Below are 15,968 nucleotides of genomic sequence, written 5' to 3'. Positions count from 1 at the left end.
GTGGGATACTCACGCGCCTGGTTGTCCGCTGGAGCTTCCGCTGATACAGAAGTTAGCGCTTTAGGACTTTACAAGACGTTTTTGTTTTTCGTCTCTGCTTTTACACTGGAAATGCAAACGGTTGCTTCTAATAACAAGCGTGCTTAAAGTTTTACAAAAAAATGCCTTGTGTAAAGGAATTCAAGAGATTAAGCTCGTTGTTTCTGGCCATTTTATCATTTTTTACTTTCCAAGGTGAGAATAAAGCGTAGTTACGCCTTATGACACTTATCTGTGTGATTTTGTTTGTTAGTATTAGAAATTTTTGTGTCATTTTTAGGGTTAGAAAAAGAGGGCTTTGTTGTGCGTTTCTGTAACGACAGCATTGTTCCTGATTGTAAGATTAAACGACAGTAATTCTGTTTAATTGGCATTATTTTGATGTTAGCAGACTTATTGCGTGACCTTGCAATTTCCTTTCTAATTCAGTTACTTGGCTACATCCTCACAGGTGCCCGCTGTGAACTGCTGGTTTCTCCTGCTGGTCCCAGTCTGGTGAATGCTTTAGCTGGCGAAAACGTGACTCTGGCTGTGTCCTTCAGTGGTGCCCCTGACCCAGTTGTTAGTTGGTTTAAGGGGGTTTTAAATATTGCTACATGGACTATAAACTCCAGTGCTGATCCACCTGTAGCTGCAACTTTCAGTAGTGTAATCAGGATAGACAAACAAAGTGCAAATCTCACCTTTTTTAATGTTCCACTTAACTACACCAGTGACTACACCATCGAAATGGTTAAATCTGGAATGAGTAAAGCCTCAACTACTTTCACTCTTAAAATATTTGGTGAGTGGGCATATCTGGCTGGAAGACGTGCTGTTGTTGATGGCTTAGATAAAATGTTAAATATAACTCTTTAAATATTAAACAACTGTTTAAATATTTGAGACAAACCATAAATGAAAATTAAAAAATGAAATCTGACATTTGAGAAGTTATGCAGTTTATCTTTTATATGTACCTGCCGTCTTAATAAGGCTGATGCATTAGAAAGGAAAGGCAGTACACTAGAGTAGATATATTCATCTAGTGGTTCTTCTTTCCTTTCATGTTTTTATTTACAGAATACATCCAGAGCTTGACTCTGAGCTCACAGCCGGGTCTTATCAAAGAGGGAACTGAGAACTTCACCCTGCAGCATAGCATGCTCCAAGGAGTGTTTGAGCAACAAATGTGGTTCTTCAATGGCATTGAAATAAAAAACAGCTCACACTATTTAGTGAAGACACAGGCAAATAGTCTTGTGATCCTCAGGCCAAACCGAAATGACACAGGAGAGTACGCTGTGTTACTGACAAACCCCTTCAGAAATGCAACGGCATCTCAAAATGTCTCTGTGCAGTGTAAGTTTAACAGTTTAAAAGTTTTACAGTTTTAAAGTCTTCTTTATTTATATACGTATAAGTTTCTTTATTTATATCCCTGTTTTCTCATAACTCTCTATGGTGTGTTATAGATGGACCTGATGAGCCTACACTTGAGGCCCATCCACTTCAGACTTTTTATTTAGCAGGAGACTCTTTGAACCTCTCCTGTCAGGCTAATGGATTCCCACAGCCAATCTCTGAGTGGGTCTTTGGTGGGAATATCATTTCCCTAAAAGGAGTCCTGAATCTAACAAATGTACAAACCAGTCAAGGAGGTGTTTACACATGCAGGCTGGTCAATGAAGATACAAAAGAAAGCCGCCAAAAGAACATGACCTTAACTGTTTATGGTATGTGGAAAAGTAGACATTTTATCTTTTAGGTCATGTTTTTGTGAAATTGTTCTCAATTTGGATTGAAAATTATAGTTTAGTTTGTCATGGTTTGCTGCACATAGAACATAGTGCTCATCTAATGCTGTTTATATTTAGAATTTATTTAGAAATTTTTCCAGACATTAATAACAGATTCATTTTATCTTGGGACAGAGCGGCCAGTGGGCAATCCTGAGTGCTCGGTGCAGTCAGTGAATGCCATCAACCTGCAGTATCACTGTGAATGGGTAGGGGGAACCCCACAGGCCCAGCTGTCTTTTCCAGAGCTAAGCAACTCCAGCTGTGGAGCAGGGAACTTCAGCTTAACCGTCAATGCATCAGATAATCTAAATGGGAAAACAATCCAGTGCATGGCAGAACACCCGGTTGAACATAATAAGTGCAATATCACTGCAAGCAAGTTTTAAATTTTTAACTCATAACAAATCCACATAATGTATGCATAATGTGTTTTATTGACTTTGGCAGTCGAGTCTAAACAGGCACCTTGTGTTCTCCAGGTGGTCCTGTAGCATTCCTTCCAATTATGAGAACCACAGTTGACTCTGGGGGCAAAATAGTGGTGACAGTCCGCTGTTTCAGTGAGGCATCGCCTAAAGCTGTTGTGTCATGGTTCAGTAGCAATGAGACTGTCACCAACGGGTCCACATACCAGATCAGCAGCAACACCTCACAGCTTATGATTCGTCATTACAATGTCAGCAACTTTCTTCTCCAAAACTACACCTGCACATGCAGGAACCCTCTGGGCAGCAAGAAAAGAGAAATTCAGCTACAAGGTATAACTCACTTGTTCAATTTAATTTTATAGAGAAATATATTTTTTACAGTACCATGTTTAACAGGTGATGGAAGTTACTAGTTAAAATAAATTGTTAAAAAAAGGGTTGATTACTCAGATCTTTAAATGTACCTGTCTGACTATGTAATAACACTGGCAATTAAAAGTAATAGTCGACATTCACATCTACTAGGTAGATAAAAGTATAAAATTGTATTCAGAAAAACCTATGTAAAACAGTAAAGGAAACATTAGTCAGATGAGTGAAATTGTAAGGACATAAATCTTCAGCTGGTTTTATAATTAAAATAACTAACAAAAATAACCAACAGTTTCTTGTTTTCTCAGTTCTGAGGCAGTAATGTTTAGAAAGCAGTTTGAGCTTTCAAATCAAAGTTGAGAAAGTGGTATCAAAATAATTGTTATTTGCAGATCCACTTAAAAATAAAATATTTAAACATATTTTGACATTTTTGTGTCGACTCTAAAGTTAAATATTTGCCATTAAAATGTAAGGATTCTGCTGCTTTGGAGTACTGCTCGCATTGCTTGAAACAAAGGCACAATGGGCCCTCAGAAACAGAGCTAAGTAATACCTGAGAATGCAATTTCCTTTCAGACAAAGCTCTTCAGTTTTGGTGTACCCTCGCCTCCCCCCTTCTTCTGCCCTTCCTTGATCTCCCCTACTCTCACAATCCCTCTCTCTTTCCAGGACCATCCATCTCAGATTCCAGTTTGTTCCCTAACCGAAACGGAACCATCGTCACGTTGACCTGGGAGGTCCCATCTATGTCTGTTGTTACAGGTACTAAAATTAAGGGAAGGTCTTAAATGTGCTAGTTTGACTTATCTTCACAAGATTATCTCTAAAGAAAAAACACAGAGACACCCTTCTTGTTTTGATATTCCATAACCCATGTGAATGAATACTGCTAGTGTGAAAACAGAAACTCAAAATAGAAGATAGGGGTGTAAATAATGTGTTGTCTGTGAAACTACCATCTACATGGAGCTGTGTTTTGGGCAAAATACTTTAAAGATGAAACTACTAGGAAAATCAAATGCCAGTTTTGGTTATGGCTAGTATCGGCTAGTTTATGTATATACAATTATCCGTTTCAGTAAGCTCTAACATTGATCACTGAAATCTTGAGAGATCTGCTAGAATTAACTGGTTTCCTCTGTGAATTGTGATGCTACAAAACAGAATTGTGTGTGATTTTGTTAAGGGTTCGACATCCAAATGAAAGGACCAGACCTTCTGAGCAAAAATCGCAATGCCCCTCTGACTAAAAGCAGCTCAAATGTATATCGCACAATCCAGCAGAAACCTGGTTCTGCCAGGAGTACGGATATCTTTTTCCTTGATCCCAAGCTGACCTACTGGTTTCAAGTCATCCCCAAAGCTCGTATGACCAATGGAGAGCCATCTAAGAGCCAACGAATTGGTCCAGGTATAGCACAGCTGTCTGTGTGAAACAGCTCTTATCTCATTGTTAGTGATGAGCCTACAGTAGTAACATTTTTGGTTACAGTCTGTCGTGTTGATGGCAGGTGAAGGACTGAGTGGTCCTGCTATTGCTGGCATTGCAGCAGGCATCCCCTGCAGCCTTCTGTTCCTTCTTTTGCTGACTGGCCTCATCTACCTTGGTGTCTACTGCATCAGGAACAAAAGTAGGTGAATTTAAATGTGAATTTAAATACTAAATATAAATCACATTTACACTGACTTATTTACTTTACTTACTGTGATGCTTTTCTTTGGACTTTTATGTTTGCTTTTCATAGGTCATCAGCCAAGATATCCAGTTCCCAGAGCAGTTGATAAGGTTTGAAATACACTAGACAGCATAATTAATGTGCAGGAATTTATCTGGATAGTTTTACTGCTAGTTACATTTAACTACTTACATTTATCCCACTGTACTCATATTGCATTTGTGTTGAAGCCTGGTTTATTAAAAAAAAAAATTCACATTGCACAATGAATCGTTGTTATATTTGATGATTACATTTTGTGCATGTCATGTCCTCCACAGGTAAAAAACAGCCAACCAAATATCACTGCGAATAACATGCTGAAAGGAGTGCTGAGGTCCCCCCCTGACTACAACAGGTTACAGAAGGTAGTCTTACTATAACAAATAAATAGATGTAGTGGGTAACTGTTTCCATTTATCACAGAAAATAAGGGTTTTCTCTTTTTTCTTTTAGACTCTCTCTGAAAAATCAGTGTCTCTGCCCGCATTTATCCCTCCTCCACCTACCAGAGTTGCTACAACCGTCTAAGTTTAAAAAAAACCAAAACATGTGTATTGATGTGGATGGTAACTCTTTTTGTATATTTATTTTGTATATTGTATATCTAAAATAAGGATCTCTATTCTTCTGTCATTCTGTGTGTCTGTTATATGTGAGAACTGAGATTTCCACTTGTAGATGGATGTGTGTGTGTGTGTGTGTACATGTGTACACACACACACACACACACACACATATATATATATACATATATACAGGGAGTGCAGAATTATTAGGCAAGTTGAATTTTTGAGGAATAATTTTATTATTGAACAACAACCATGTTCTCAATGAACCCAAAAAACTCATTAATATCAAAGCTGAATGTTTTTGGAAGTAGTTTTTAGTTTGTTTTTAGTTTTAGCTATTTTAGGGGGATATCTGTGTGTGCAGGTGACTATTACTGTGCATAATTATTAGGCAACTTAACAAAAAACAAATATATACCCATTTCAATTATTTATTTTTACCAGTGAAACCAATATAACATCTCCACATTCACAAATATACATTTCTGACATTCAAAAACAAAACAAAAACAAATCAGCGACCAATATAGCCACCTTTCTTTGCAAGGACACTCAAAAGCCTGCCATCCATGGATTCTGTCAGTGTTTTGATCTGTTCACCATCAACATTGCGTGCAGCAGCAACCACAGCCTCCCAGACACTGTTCAGAGAGGTGTACTGTTTTCCCTCCTTGTAAATCTCACATTTGATGATGGACCACAGGTTCTCAATGGGGTTCAGATCAGGTGAACAAGGAGGCCATGTCATTAGTTTTTCTTCTTTTATACCCTTTCTTGCCAGCCACGCTGTGGAGTACTTGGACGCGTGTGATGGAGCATTGTCCTGCATGAAATTCATGTTTTTCTGAAGGATGCAGACTTCTTCCTGTACCACTGCTTGAAGAAGGTGTCTTCCAGAAACTGGCAGTAGGACTGGGAGTTGAGCTTGACTCCATCCTCAACCCGAAAAGGCCCCACAAGCTCATCTTTGATGATAACAGCCCAAACCAGTACTCCATCTCCACCTTGCTGGCGTCTGAGTCGGACTGGAGCTCTCTGCCCTTTACCAATCCAGCCACGGGCCCATCCATCTGGCCCATCAAGACTCACTCTCATTTCATCAGTCCATAAAACCTTAGAAAAATCAGTCTTGAGATATTTCTTGGCCCAGTCTTGACGTTTCAGCTTGTGTGTCTTGTTCAGTGGTGGTCGTCTTTCAGCCTTTCTTACCTTGGCCATGTCTCTGAGTATTGCACACCTTGTGCTTTTGGGCACTCCAGTCATGTTGCAGCTCTGAAATATGGCCAAACTGGTGGCAAGTGGCATCTTGGCAGCTGCACGCTTGACTTTTCTCAGTTCATGGGCAGGTATTTTGCGCCTTGGTTTTTCCACACGCTTCTTGCGACGCTGTTGACTATTTTGAATGAAACGCTTGATTGTTCGATGATCACGCTTCAGAAGCTTTGCAATTTTGAGACTGCTGCATCCCTCTGCAAGATATCTCACTATTTTTGACTTTTCTGAGCCTGTCAAGTCCTTCTTTTGACCCATTTTGCCAAAGGAAAGGACGTTGCCTAATAATTATGCACACCTGATATAGGGCTTTGGAGCGTGATGTCACGGGGGTGGGCGTGGAAAGGATTTTGGCCCGATCCGCCATTTTGGGGGTCTAAGTAAGGAGCGAAAGCATAGCCATGGTTCGTACTTGCTGTGTGCTCGGCTGCAATGTTCGATCTTCCGACCGGCACGGGAATAAGTTTGGATTGTCTTTTTATGCTTTCCCAACGTGGAAGCAACATGAAGTAGCTCATGTATTGGATATTACCAAACGAAGGCGTCTAGCCTGGATAGCAGCCGTGAGACGAGCTGATATCAAGTTCTGTTACGTCTCCAGATATCAGCTGGTGTGCTCAAGACATTTTCATTCCGGTAAGTTCTAAATATGTTCACATCACACTTTATAGCTGAATAATATTATCGTTGGTGGTCTCGGAAGTTATAGAAATTGCGATCAAACATCAAATGGAGTGACTTTGCAGACATGTGTGCTATGTAAAGATTCGCAGGAGGACAGGGAGGACACAAATTGGCGTTAATAATTTGCCCGATTATCAATGTGTTAATTTGCATCTACTTTACAATTATGGGCACATAATATGATAACGATATTTTAGCAGTTTACTGATAAATGTATAACATTAATTATGGTGGGGGGTGGAAAATGGCTATTTCACTCGATGCACTCCAGCTGACTTACTTTGACGACGTACTCAAGAGTTTGGCGGCTTGAAAATAGCCAAATCTTGCACCCAGCCATTTGTAAATTGGATGTGCGCCTCCAGTGACTTGTAATTACGAAACTGGTTCGCAGTGTAAGCGCTTACTCCACAAACAAGATAGGTGAAGATATCGGGGTAGGACAGTGGCGGTAAGTCGTCTGGGTCTTTACTCCACTGCCGTATGTCGTATGGGTCCAGATTTGCGATGCACTCTATTTTTTTTCAAATACCGCTGCTTCGCCTCTGGACGCAATCGGTCTCTATACCGTCCGTTTTCTTTTGAGTTGCTTTTAAACATGTTTCTTGTCGTCGTCGCCGTTCCAACAGTGAGTTTGTTTGGATCGTAGACCCCGAAAATGGCGCCGCGCTCCCACAATGCATTGCGGCGTGACGTCAACTCCAAAGCCCTATAGGGTGTTGATGTCATTAGACCACACCCCTTCTCATTACAGAGATGCACATCACCTAATATGCTTAATTGGTAGGAGGCTTTCGAGCCTATACAGCTTGGAGTAAGACAACATGCATGAAGAGGATGATGTGGACAAAATACTCATTTGCCTAATAATTCTGCACTCCTGTATTCACACACATATATATATATTCTTAATGTTTTTATTAGTTTGGTTAGCAGTTTGACCACTATTCCTGACCTTTCCACCTGACTCTTTTAAATTCAGGGGGATTTCTCTCTTTTAGGTAGCTGTTTTAAAAATTAAAGGATAATTTTTAAAATACAGGACAAGTTAATATCCTGTGTAGTAGTGCACTTTCGTAGGCCAGCATCATGGGCTTTTGCCCAGGTTTTTCTGTTGTTTTAAAAATATTGGCATAACATTATTTTAATTTAAAATTTTGAATAAAATCTTGATTTTGTTCATGTTTTTCTTGACTGTTTGTTTCCTACATTTTCTGGGGAATCTAATGTCATGAAAAATAACTTTCTTTTAAGATTCATAGCAGTTCTTAAAATTATGTTAGAGATGAACTACAAACATGGCATATTACACTGTATAGTTATTTATTTAGGAAAAATTAGGCCAAAATGCAGAAGCAGTCCAGTGAAAAGCCAACTATACCCTTACTGCTCTCATAGAAATTAAGAGAGCACTATTAACTGATCGTCAGCAAGTGTGACCACCTCTATAAATGTTTAAAGTAATTACACTACAGTTAGAAAAAGAGTGAAGAAGGAAGTATCACTTCCTTGGAAGAGCTGATTTCCCCAGCAAATGCTGTTTTGCATATACTAATCCTCAAGCCATATGTTTCACCATTAGATCCCATCGTCACCATAATATTTATGGACCGATTAACTTTTTATTTTTTCATTGTGGCGGAGTCGAGAGTTCCCCTGTTGAGACAAGAATATGACTTGACATGGTCCTTTTGGATCAGCCCCTGTTTTAAAATCATCTAAATGCAAAAATCTCATGATGCAACTCAGTGTTTTTGTTCAAAAGGTCAATTGACCTAGTGGGAACTATCCTTTTCTAGCCCAATGCTAGAAGTGCTAATGTTTCGATAAACATTAATGTAAGATCTTGAGCATCATCCACACAAGACGCTGCAGCATAATGGAAAGAATTGATGAACACAAATGGACAAGGATTAACATAAGCAACTAAATTTAAAGGTATAAAAATCAATTCTTATTTCTACTTGAAATCATGTGGGGCTCATTTATAGACCCTTCAACATCCCTTATGACAGTCAATTTCTTTTGTGGTACATAATTATGTAGCAGATTTTACTTCGGAATAAGGTGATTGTTACGTCCCTCTGCAGCTTCTAATCGTCTCAGTGTTTTCAGCTGGTGCTAATTGGCCACACCTAGTCAGGTGTGGATAAAAGCATACCTGAGGCAAGCTTTCCGGCAGTGCACTAGTCTTTGCCTTGGTGGCACCAGCCATTTTAGCCAACCTGGTTTTCCATTTTAGGATGAAACCTCTTCTCACCCACACTCTGTTATTCATCTCCTTTTTTTTATGTTGCGGCTTTTGAGCCGGGTTGTAACAGTGATCTTGTCTTTGGGAGGCACATAAATGTGGAAGTGGTGAAGTGTGGTAGAAGAAGAAAACATTTTACTTAAGTAAAAGTACCAATAACACACCTCAAGGTGAGATAAGTAAAATCTCAAGGAGTAACATTAAATTTAAATGCCTATGTAAATTGCATGCACATTAGGTACGCTGTGAGAAAAAATAACTTTCCATGGCTAGTGGTGAGGGTGGTGGTTAGTGCCAGCTTCTCTCAGCAATGCTTTTTTCATTGTGGTGAGCTGATATTATACAACTGTGCAGTAGATGGTGCTCTAGTGCCGTAACATGAACTTGAAAGAAGAAAGTAGAGGAAAGAATATGGTTAAACATGGTTTGACAAGTCTGTATTTATAATATTTGGCTTCCTCTGTCCCCTAAAAGTTTGTAGTTTACTACAGTCAAAGTAAGCCAATCTGCAATAAGATCACAAACTCATTGCCACTCTTATTCATTGCTATATTAAATATTTTAGTAAAAGGATTTAATTAACCCTATAACAATAGTGAAAAATGAAAAAAATTTTTTTTAAATCTTTATGTGCATCATCCATGAAAATAATGAACGATGCACACTAATCTGGTCATTTGAAAATCTTATAATGCAGATTTTCAAATTAAGCTGCTAGTATTCAACACGATTATACACTTTGAGGAAGTGCTCTTGAGGTTTTAGCTTTCCCAAGTAGAGAACATAAGTGGCAAAAAATTACGACAGTCACACTTGTGTTGAAATTGCTTCATTAGTGTTTGGTCAACGTTGTTTTGCTTTAACTTGACAATCCTCTGTTTTTGTATTTTCTGGTCTGGTGTTTCATTTTATCTTCTTTCTTCTTCTTTCTCATGATTTCTCACAGTTTTCAGCCACATGGTGCAATATTGACTTTTGGGGAAAAACTTGGCAAAAGCTTCTAATTTTCACAGAGTGAGGACCATTAGTACAGCGTGCGATTACTCCCTAAAGATGTTTATTTAGTGCTTATTGCTTATCTCAGTCTTAAATACTAAACAAAATAGTTATAATTTAGTCAGTTTAATATCACTTCAGTCCTAACTAACAACAGTCTATTTCTTTCAATCATATTGATCATATGTTTTGCAAATGTGCAGTTGATCTTGTGAAAGATTTATATGGTGGTTAAATGAACAAACCTGTCAACACCGTCTTTAAGCAAACATGACACCACAGCAGCTGTGGGTCTGACTTAAAACTTCTTTCTAATCTGTTTGACTGACAGCATTCATGATCAAAATGAAGAAGAACTACAATTGCATCATCAGAGTTCTTCTTGTGAAAATTACAGAGAATTTGTGGGTTATTTGGCTTCTTGACCCTCAGTGCATTCATAGTAAAAATGTGTTAAATGCATAAACAGTGAATAAAAACATAAAAACACACTGTGACAAGAGATCAGTAAAGGTCACAACACATTATGTTATTCCCCCTTTTGGGGATTTTTGCATTTATTAATCCTATTATCTCTTTATCTCTGTCTGTTGACATGTTCAGGAGTAAATGAGGTTATATGACGTGTGGCCAGCAGCATTATCTGCAAACCAGCACGTACTTAGAAATACAAACTGAAAAAAGTGGCATCGTGAAATACTATTAATTTCTGCTTAGTAAATAAGAAAAAACTCTACAGTTATATGTGAGGATACAGATAGACAGCTTACAGACTAGACTACAACTAGCCAAGTACAGCCAAGTACAGCCATGGCGTAACATTCATTAAAATGATTGCAGAAATGAGGAACTAGGAGACAAGGTTTCACTGAGGGGTGTGTTGTGTTGTGCAGTGTGCAAGTAAGATGCTGAAATCTTTTTCCTACTAATGATAAATTCATTCAGGGTAACAATGAGTGGGTGGTCTCCCCTTACTGTCATAGGGCAAGAACAAATTTCAGGAAACGAGTTTTAGAGATATAGATGTATCATATATCATCTGTGACTGGTTACTGTTGCCTAATATTTGGCAAATATTAGATTGTTTATACACTGTAATTTTTCCAGAAAAGATTATGAAATGATGCTGTCAAACAAACTCCTCAGTGTAACACAGTTCAATTTAAACCATTTCTATCCAACAAACACCAACCACATCAGCCCCTGACAATTTATCATAATTGTTGTAATGGATTGCAATAGAACAGTGACGGTGTAAACGACAAGGCCGTTGAGATTACGTGTGCTAGTGTTAGTAGAATAAATCCAGTAGGGTAGGTTTAGCTGATATTTCTTTAACTATGCAATAAACGGCAACCTTTAACTGTTATAACTGTTAGGCAACTGCCTTGTCAACATCATCACATATTCACTGTGAACATGCAGAGCACACTCTACATGAACGGTGTACGTTTACGTATCTGTTTTAAGCATCAACGTGTCCCCATGACCACGCCCCAGTTACACTGAAAGAAAGTGTGCACTTCAGCACGTTCCATTGACCACAGCAGTACTGCAAGCCTTTGCACATCCACAGTTCCAGAACACCAAACAGAACAACAGACAAGGACTGTGCTGCAGCGGCCTCGCATCACAGACCCTCCCCCTTACCCCAATAGCATCCCCTGACACCCCCCCCCCCCCCCCAATGCTCCCATGTAGTTCAGCAGGAACGTGTCACATGGCTTTTTGCACACCAACTCATATCCATTTGTACTGTGCTGATTGTTTTAAAGGATTTTGCCTCCATCAACAGAAAAGTGGGGGGTTAACCTTTTGGAATTCAGCCTAGGCCATCCTCTTTGACATTCGCTCACTCCTGGCTTGCACTCTCTCTCACTCTTTCCCTAAGGAAAGCCTGATACTTAAGAGGGTTGATCTATCCTGAGGAATTCAGGTGAGATGATGGTGATGGTGATTTGTTAAATTGCAGTAGAATTTATAAACTAGAATGGATAACACTGGCTGCTAACCAGTTTTCATGCACTGTGACTATTTCGTAATAATGTATGTATATTTCATGTTTCAGGGTCTTTATTTTCAGTATATTCATAGATAGTTTTAAATAATACATCAAGCATTTCTAATGATTCTAAAGATTTCATCCCATAAAGATTGAGATTTGAGATGATAGATTTGTCTGTTTGTTTTATATATCCTGACAGGAATATGACATTCAGATGTTACACACCAGTGTTGCAGATGTATGCCGTCTGAATTTTGCTCTTACAGCTCAGAGAAAAACTGAACCCACATGTCTTGAAACAGATGCTTGATATGTTTTTAAAGTTGTTCAATATTTACCAAGGCTGATAGTGCAAGTGTATAGTTGGTATTGTAGCTGATACTGTTTTCAATGTGTATGTCTGTGTGCCATAATAGCAAAATGGAATTTCCACAAAGGCTGTTTTGAGTGTTTATATCTGTCTGTACGTGGACAGAGTTTGTTAACACAAGATATAGTCGTGAAACTCCACAAATGTTTTGCTGAAATTAAAGTAAAGGATGAGTATGATGATGGGTTTGGTCTGATCCATGGGTGCTGATTACTTATGCAACTATACCCTTACCCTAAAATGACCTTACATTTTATTTGTGTCAGCTGTCACTGCCTTTCACATCATTGGAAGTTATTTGCTGATTATATTGACAGTCTATTTCCTTATTTGTTTTTTTGTGGCAGTTTATTTGCTGCAGTTGTAAGCACATAAAACACATTCAAAGAGTGAGCGAGAGAGTACGTGTTGCTATGAGCTGATTGCATTGCAGGTGGCATGATTTGCTTATCCAGGTCTGCAGCTGTCCTTTGCTTTGTTGTGAGAGATAACTGCGTCGATAAAACATATTATATGAATAAATTTAGATCAATTAACTATAAGACCCACATAAAACTTCATGTTTTATAAAACATGATAAAAATATCTTTATTAATAATGCAAGCTTTGTTTTGGATTGACTCACAAACTGACTATGTGTCACGGTAGGATTCAGGGAGTGCAATGGTATATATTCACTAATTCCTGGAAGTGAAGTGGTTTTAGAAGAATGCATTTAGCCTTTCTGATTTAATATAAATGAAGTTTGAATGAATGCAACGCCATAGTGACAGACATGTGGTGGCAACTAGATGTGGGCAGTTTTTGTTTTTACTCTTTCCATCTACTTCTTCAGGGTGTTACTGTCTCTTAAAACCATTCCCTACTTAATAAACATTAACATTATAGCACCAAGCTGTAAAGAAAACTACTATTTTCTTTCCTGCAGCTTTACTCTTGCACCACTGATTCCTATCTTCTTTTTTCTTTTGACAGTGCATAAAGCCTTAACCACAGTCATAGGATCACTCATGATGTACAGCTTCATGGGAGGGGGCCTTTTTTGTGCCATTGTGGGGAACATCCTGTTGGTGGTCTCCACAGCCACAGACTACTGGATGCAGTACCGTCTGTCTGGCAGCTTCGCCCATCAGGGCTTGTGGAGATACTGCATGTCTGGAAAGTGCTACATGCAAACTGACAGCATTGGTAAGTAGGGAATTGTCCTCTACCCAAATTCATTACATTTAAAACTTTGTAAGGAACAGTGATCCTCCCCGGAGACAGTTGTTTATCTGGTCAGAAGCCAACTTTTCTTACTTTTAAGGTGCATCAACAGGAATTTTTTGACTTTCATTAGACATTACGTTTATACTATTAGAATGAAAGTCCAAGACCAAGTTTATAGCCAACCTCTGTGGTATTTGCTCTAATGTTAGCATGCCAGTATGATCACAGTTACACTGCTGATGCTTAGCACATATAATGGTTTACCTTTTATTCTTAATAAACTTATTTGCATGCTAAAATTGGCCCATCGATGTTTATAATACAAAGGACTGCTGAGGCCCATTCTCATTGGTTATCTGGTGACAGTCTGATAACCAATGAGAGTGGGCAGTTTTGGACATGACAACTGCAGACAATGAAAAATCAGTTTTTCAAATATATAATAGTTTAAAATGATCATTATATCCACTACTTGAACTTTCCGCCTCATCCAACTAATCTATGTCACTCTGAGAACAAAAAGAATAACTTTGGATCCCTGTATTGGTGGCAATAACCCATGATGCCCCTTGGTTTCAGCATCACATCATACTAATGTTTGGCTACCCTAACAGCTGCTGCTGATGTCATAAATGAAATTGGAATAAATTGTATTAATTGCAATTACAACCATACACCGCACAAGGAATCAAAGAGTCAGTACACCAAAATAGATCTCAAATATTTTTAGTAAATATATTAAATTATTAATATATTCCAATGCAAGTTCAAGTTGATTAAAGTTGTCTTTTGTTTTTTATTTATTTATATTATGCATTACAATAGAGAAAGTTACAAGTTTATGAGTTATATTTGGAGAGAATCTTATTCTGAACTCAAATTTATCTTTTTTTAACATCTAAAATATAGAATAAATACATCTGTAATTTCCTGGGTAGTGCTAGTATGTTGTAGTTCTTCTAGCATACATCTTCATAGTATTTTCTTGTTTTACTCCTCCTCAGCATACTGGAATGCCACTCGTGCTTTTATGATCCTGTCGGCCATGTCATGCTTTGCTGGCATCATCGCAGGAATCCTCTCCTTTGCCCACTTTTCTGCCTTTGAGCGGTTCAACCGATCATTTGCCGCTGGAATCATGTTCTTTGTTTCAAGTAAGTTATTGATGCAGAAAACAATTAACATTTTAACATTTATTAAAGTGATTATTTGGAAACTGATAGTATCATTATTTTTATCATATTAGTATCATATTATGTCTAACTGTGTGTCCACTATACCAGCTCTCTTTGTTCTGCTTGCAATGGCCATTTACACTGGGGTGACTGTGAACTTCCTGGGCAAGCGCTTTGGTGACTGGCGCTTCTCTTGGTCCTACATACTAGGCTGGGTGGCCCTGCTAATGACCTTCTTTGCAGGTTTGTTTATCTAGATGAATCTTAGTATCAATACAGTGATATTTAACAGTTTTTGGAAATGCAGAAAAGCATTGAATAAACCAAAATTACAGCAGGTCTCATTTATTAATTTCTTAATTATAATAACACAAATACATTTGAGTTTTATGAACACTTTCATTTTCTGAAAATGTTATCCATACTTATATATGTTAGAGCTGCTGGATTTCTGAGTTAGTACAGTCTTTACTTGTCAAACTATCCATCATAGCCTCGCCTCTGTCAGTGCGCCCCAGGGTGGCTGTGGCTACAATGTAGCTTGCTATCACCAGTGTGTGAATATGTGTGTGAATGGGTGGATGACTGGATGTGTAAAGCACTTTGGGGTCCTTAGGGACTAGTAAAGCACTATACAAATACAGGCCAAATACAGGCCATGTATACATTTTCTAAATCTTCTACTCCATACACGAAATATGTCTTACTATCAGAAATCAAAGTCTGTTTGGCATGTTATATTATAGAAATTGTCTCTATGTCTCTTTAAAGATGACTTTTGTTGATGTTTTGCAGGTATATTCTACATGTGTGCCTACAGAATGCATGAGTGCAGAAGAGTGGCTGGCCCACGTTAATGGAAAGAGGAAAAAGTGTGTCAGGGCTGCGGAAGACATTAGTTTACATTTAAAGATTGGCACCGTGGTGGAAAACAATAAAATTTGGAAAACTGCATATGTACCAAATGTGTATTTTTTTATTTTTTTATTTTTAAGAAAATGGTCAAGGATAACACAATCCCATTAAACAGCTTAGGATCATAAGCAATAGTAAGATATCCAAATTTAAGCTTGAATATTTTAAAAGATTTCAGATA

The 15,968-nt window shown here is 38.2% G+C and overlaps 2 protein-coding genes across 3 annotated transcripts; both read left to right on the top strand.

Annotated features, from left to right (window-relative positions):
• The first annotated feature begins 91 nt into the window (after positions 1–91).
• On the top strand, positions 92–4,906 carry vsig10l (V-set and immunoglobulin domain containing 10 like). Its single transcript, XM_085290341.1, has 12 exons — positions 92–234; positions 491–823; positions 1,102–1,380; positions 1,494–1,754; positions 1,953–2,195; positions 2,300–2,578; positions 3,293–3,385; positions 3,810–4,034; positions 4,135–4,254; positions 4,369–4,409; positions 4,620–4,706; positions 4,795–4,906. Exons 1-12 carry the CDS (start codon positions 162–164, stop codon positions 4,867–4,869), a joined length of 2,109 nt encoding a protein of 702 aa, XP_085146467.1. The 5' UTR covers positions 92–161; the 3' UTR covers positions 4,870–4,906.
• A 6,973-nt stretch (positions 4,907–11,879) lies between these two features.
• Positions 11,880–15,910, top strand: lim2.5 (lens intrinsic membrane protein 2.5). 2 transcript variants are annotated; one of them, XM_085290339.1, is made up of 5 exons: positions 11,880–12,049; positions 13,464–13,676; positions 14,702–14,851; positions 14,981–15,115; positions 15,668–15,908. In XM_085290339.1, exons 2-5 carry the CDS (start codon positions 13,499–13,501, stop codon positions 15,727–15,729), a joined length of 525 nt encoding a protein of 174 aa, XP_085146465.1. In that variant the 5' UTR covers positions 11,880–12,049; positions 13,464–13,498; the 3' UTR covers positions 15,730–15,908. The 2 variants fall into 2 exon arrangements, with proteins under 2 accessions (XP_085146465.1, XP_085146466.1); XM_085290340.1 differs by lacking the exon at positions 11,880–12,049 and adding an exon at positions 12,071–12,159 and having other exon boundaries at positions 15,668–15,910.
• The last annotated feature ends 58 nt before the right edge of the window (positions 15,911–15,968 follow it).

The sequence above is a fragment of the Mchenga conophoros genome, linkage group LG11, assembly GCF_057382185.1.
Source record: "Mchenga conophoros isolate Kocher_MC1m ecotype Shallow Benthic linkage group LG11, M_conophoros_male_GT1.1, whole genome shotgun sequence".
Classification (NCBI taxonomy): Eukaryota; Metazoa; Chordata; class Actinopteri; order Cichliformes; family Cichlidae; genus Mchenga; species Mchenga conophoros.
The sequence above is the reverse complement of the archived record's forward strand: the minus strand, read 5'-3'. Positions and strand labels throughout refer to the sequence as shown.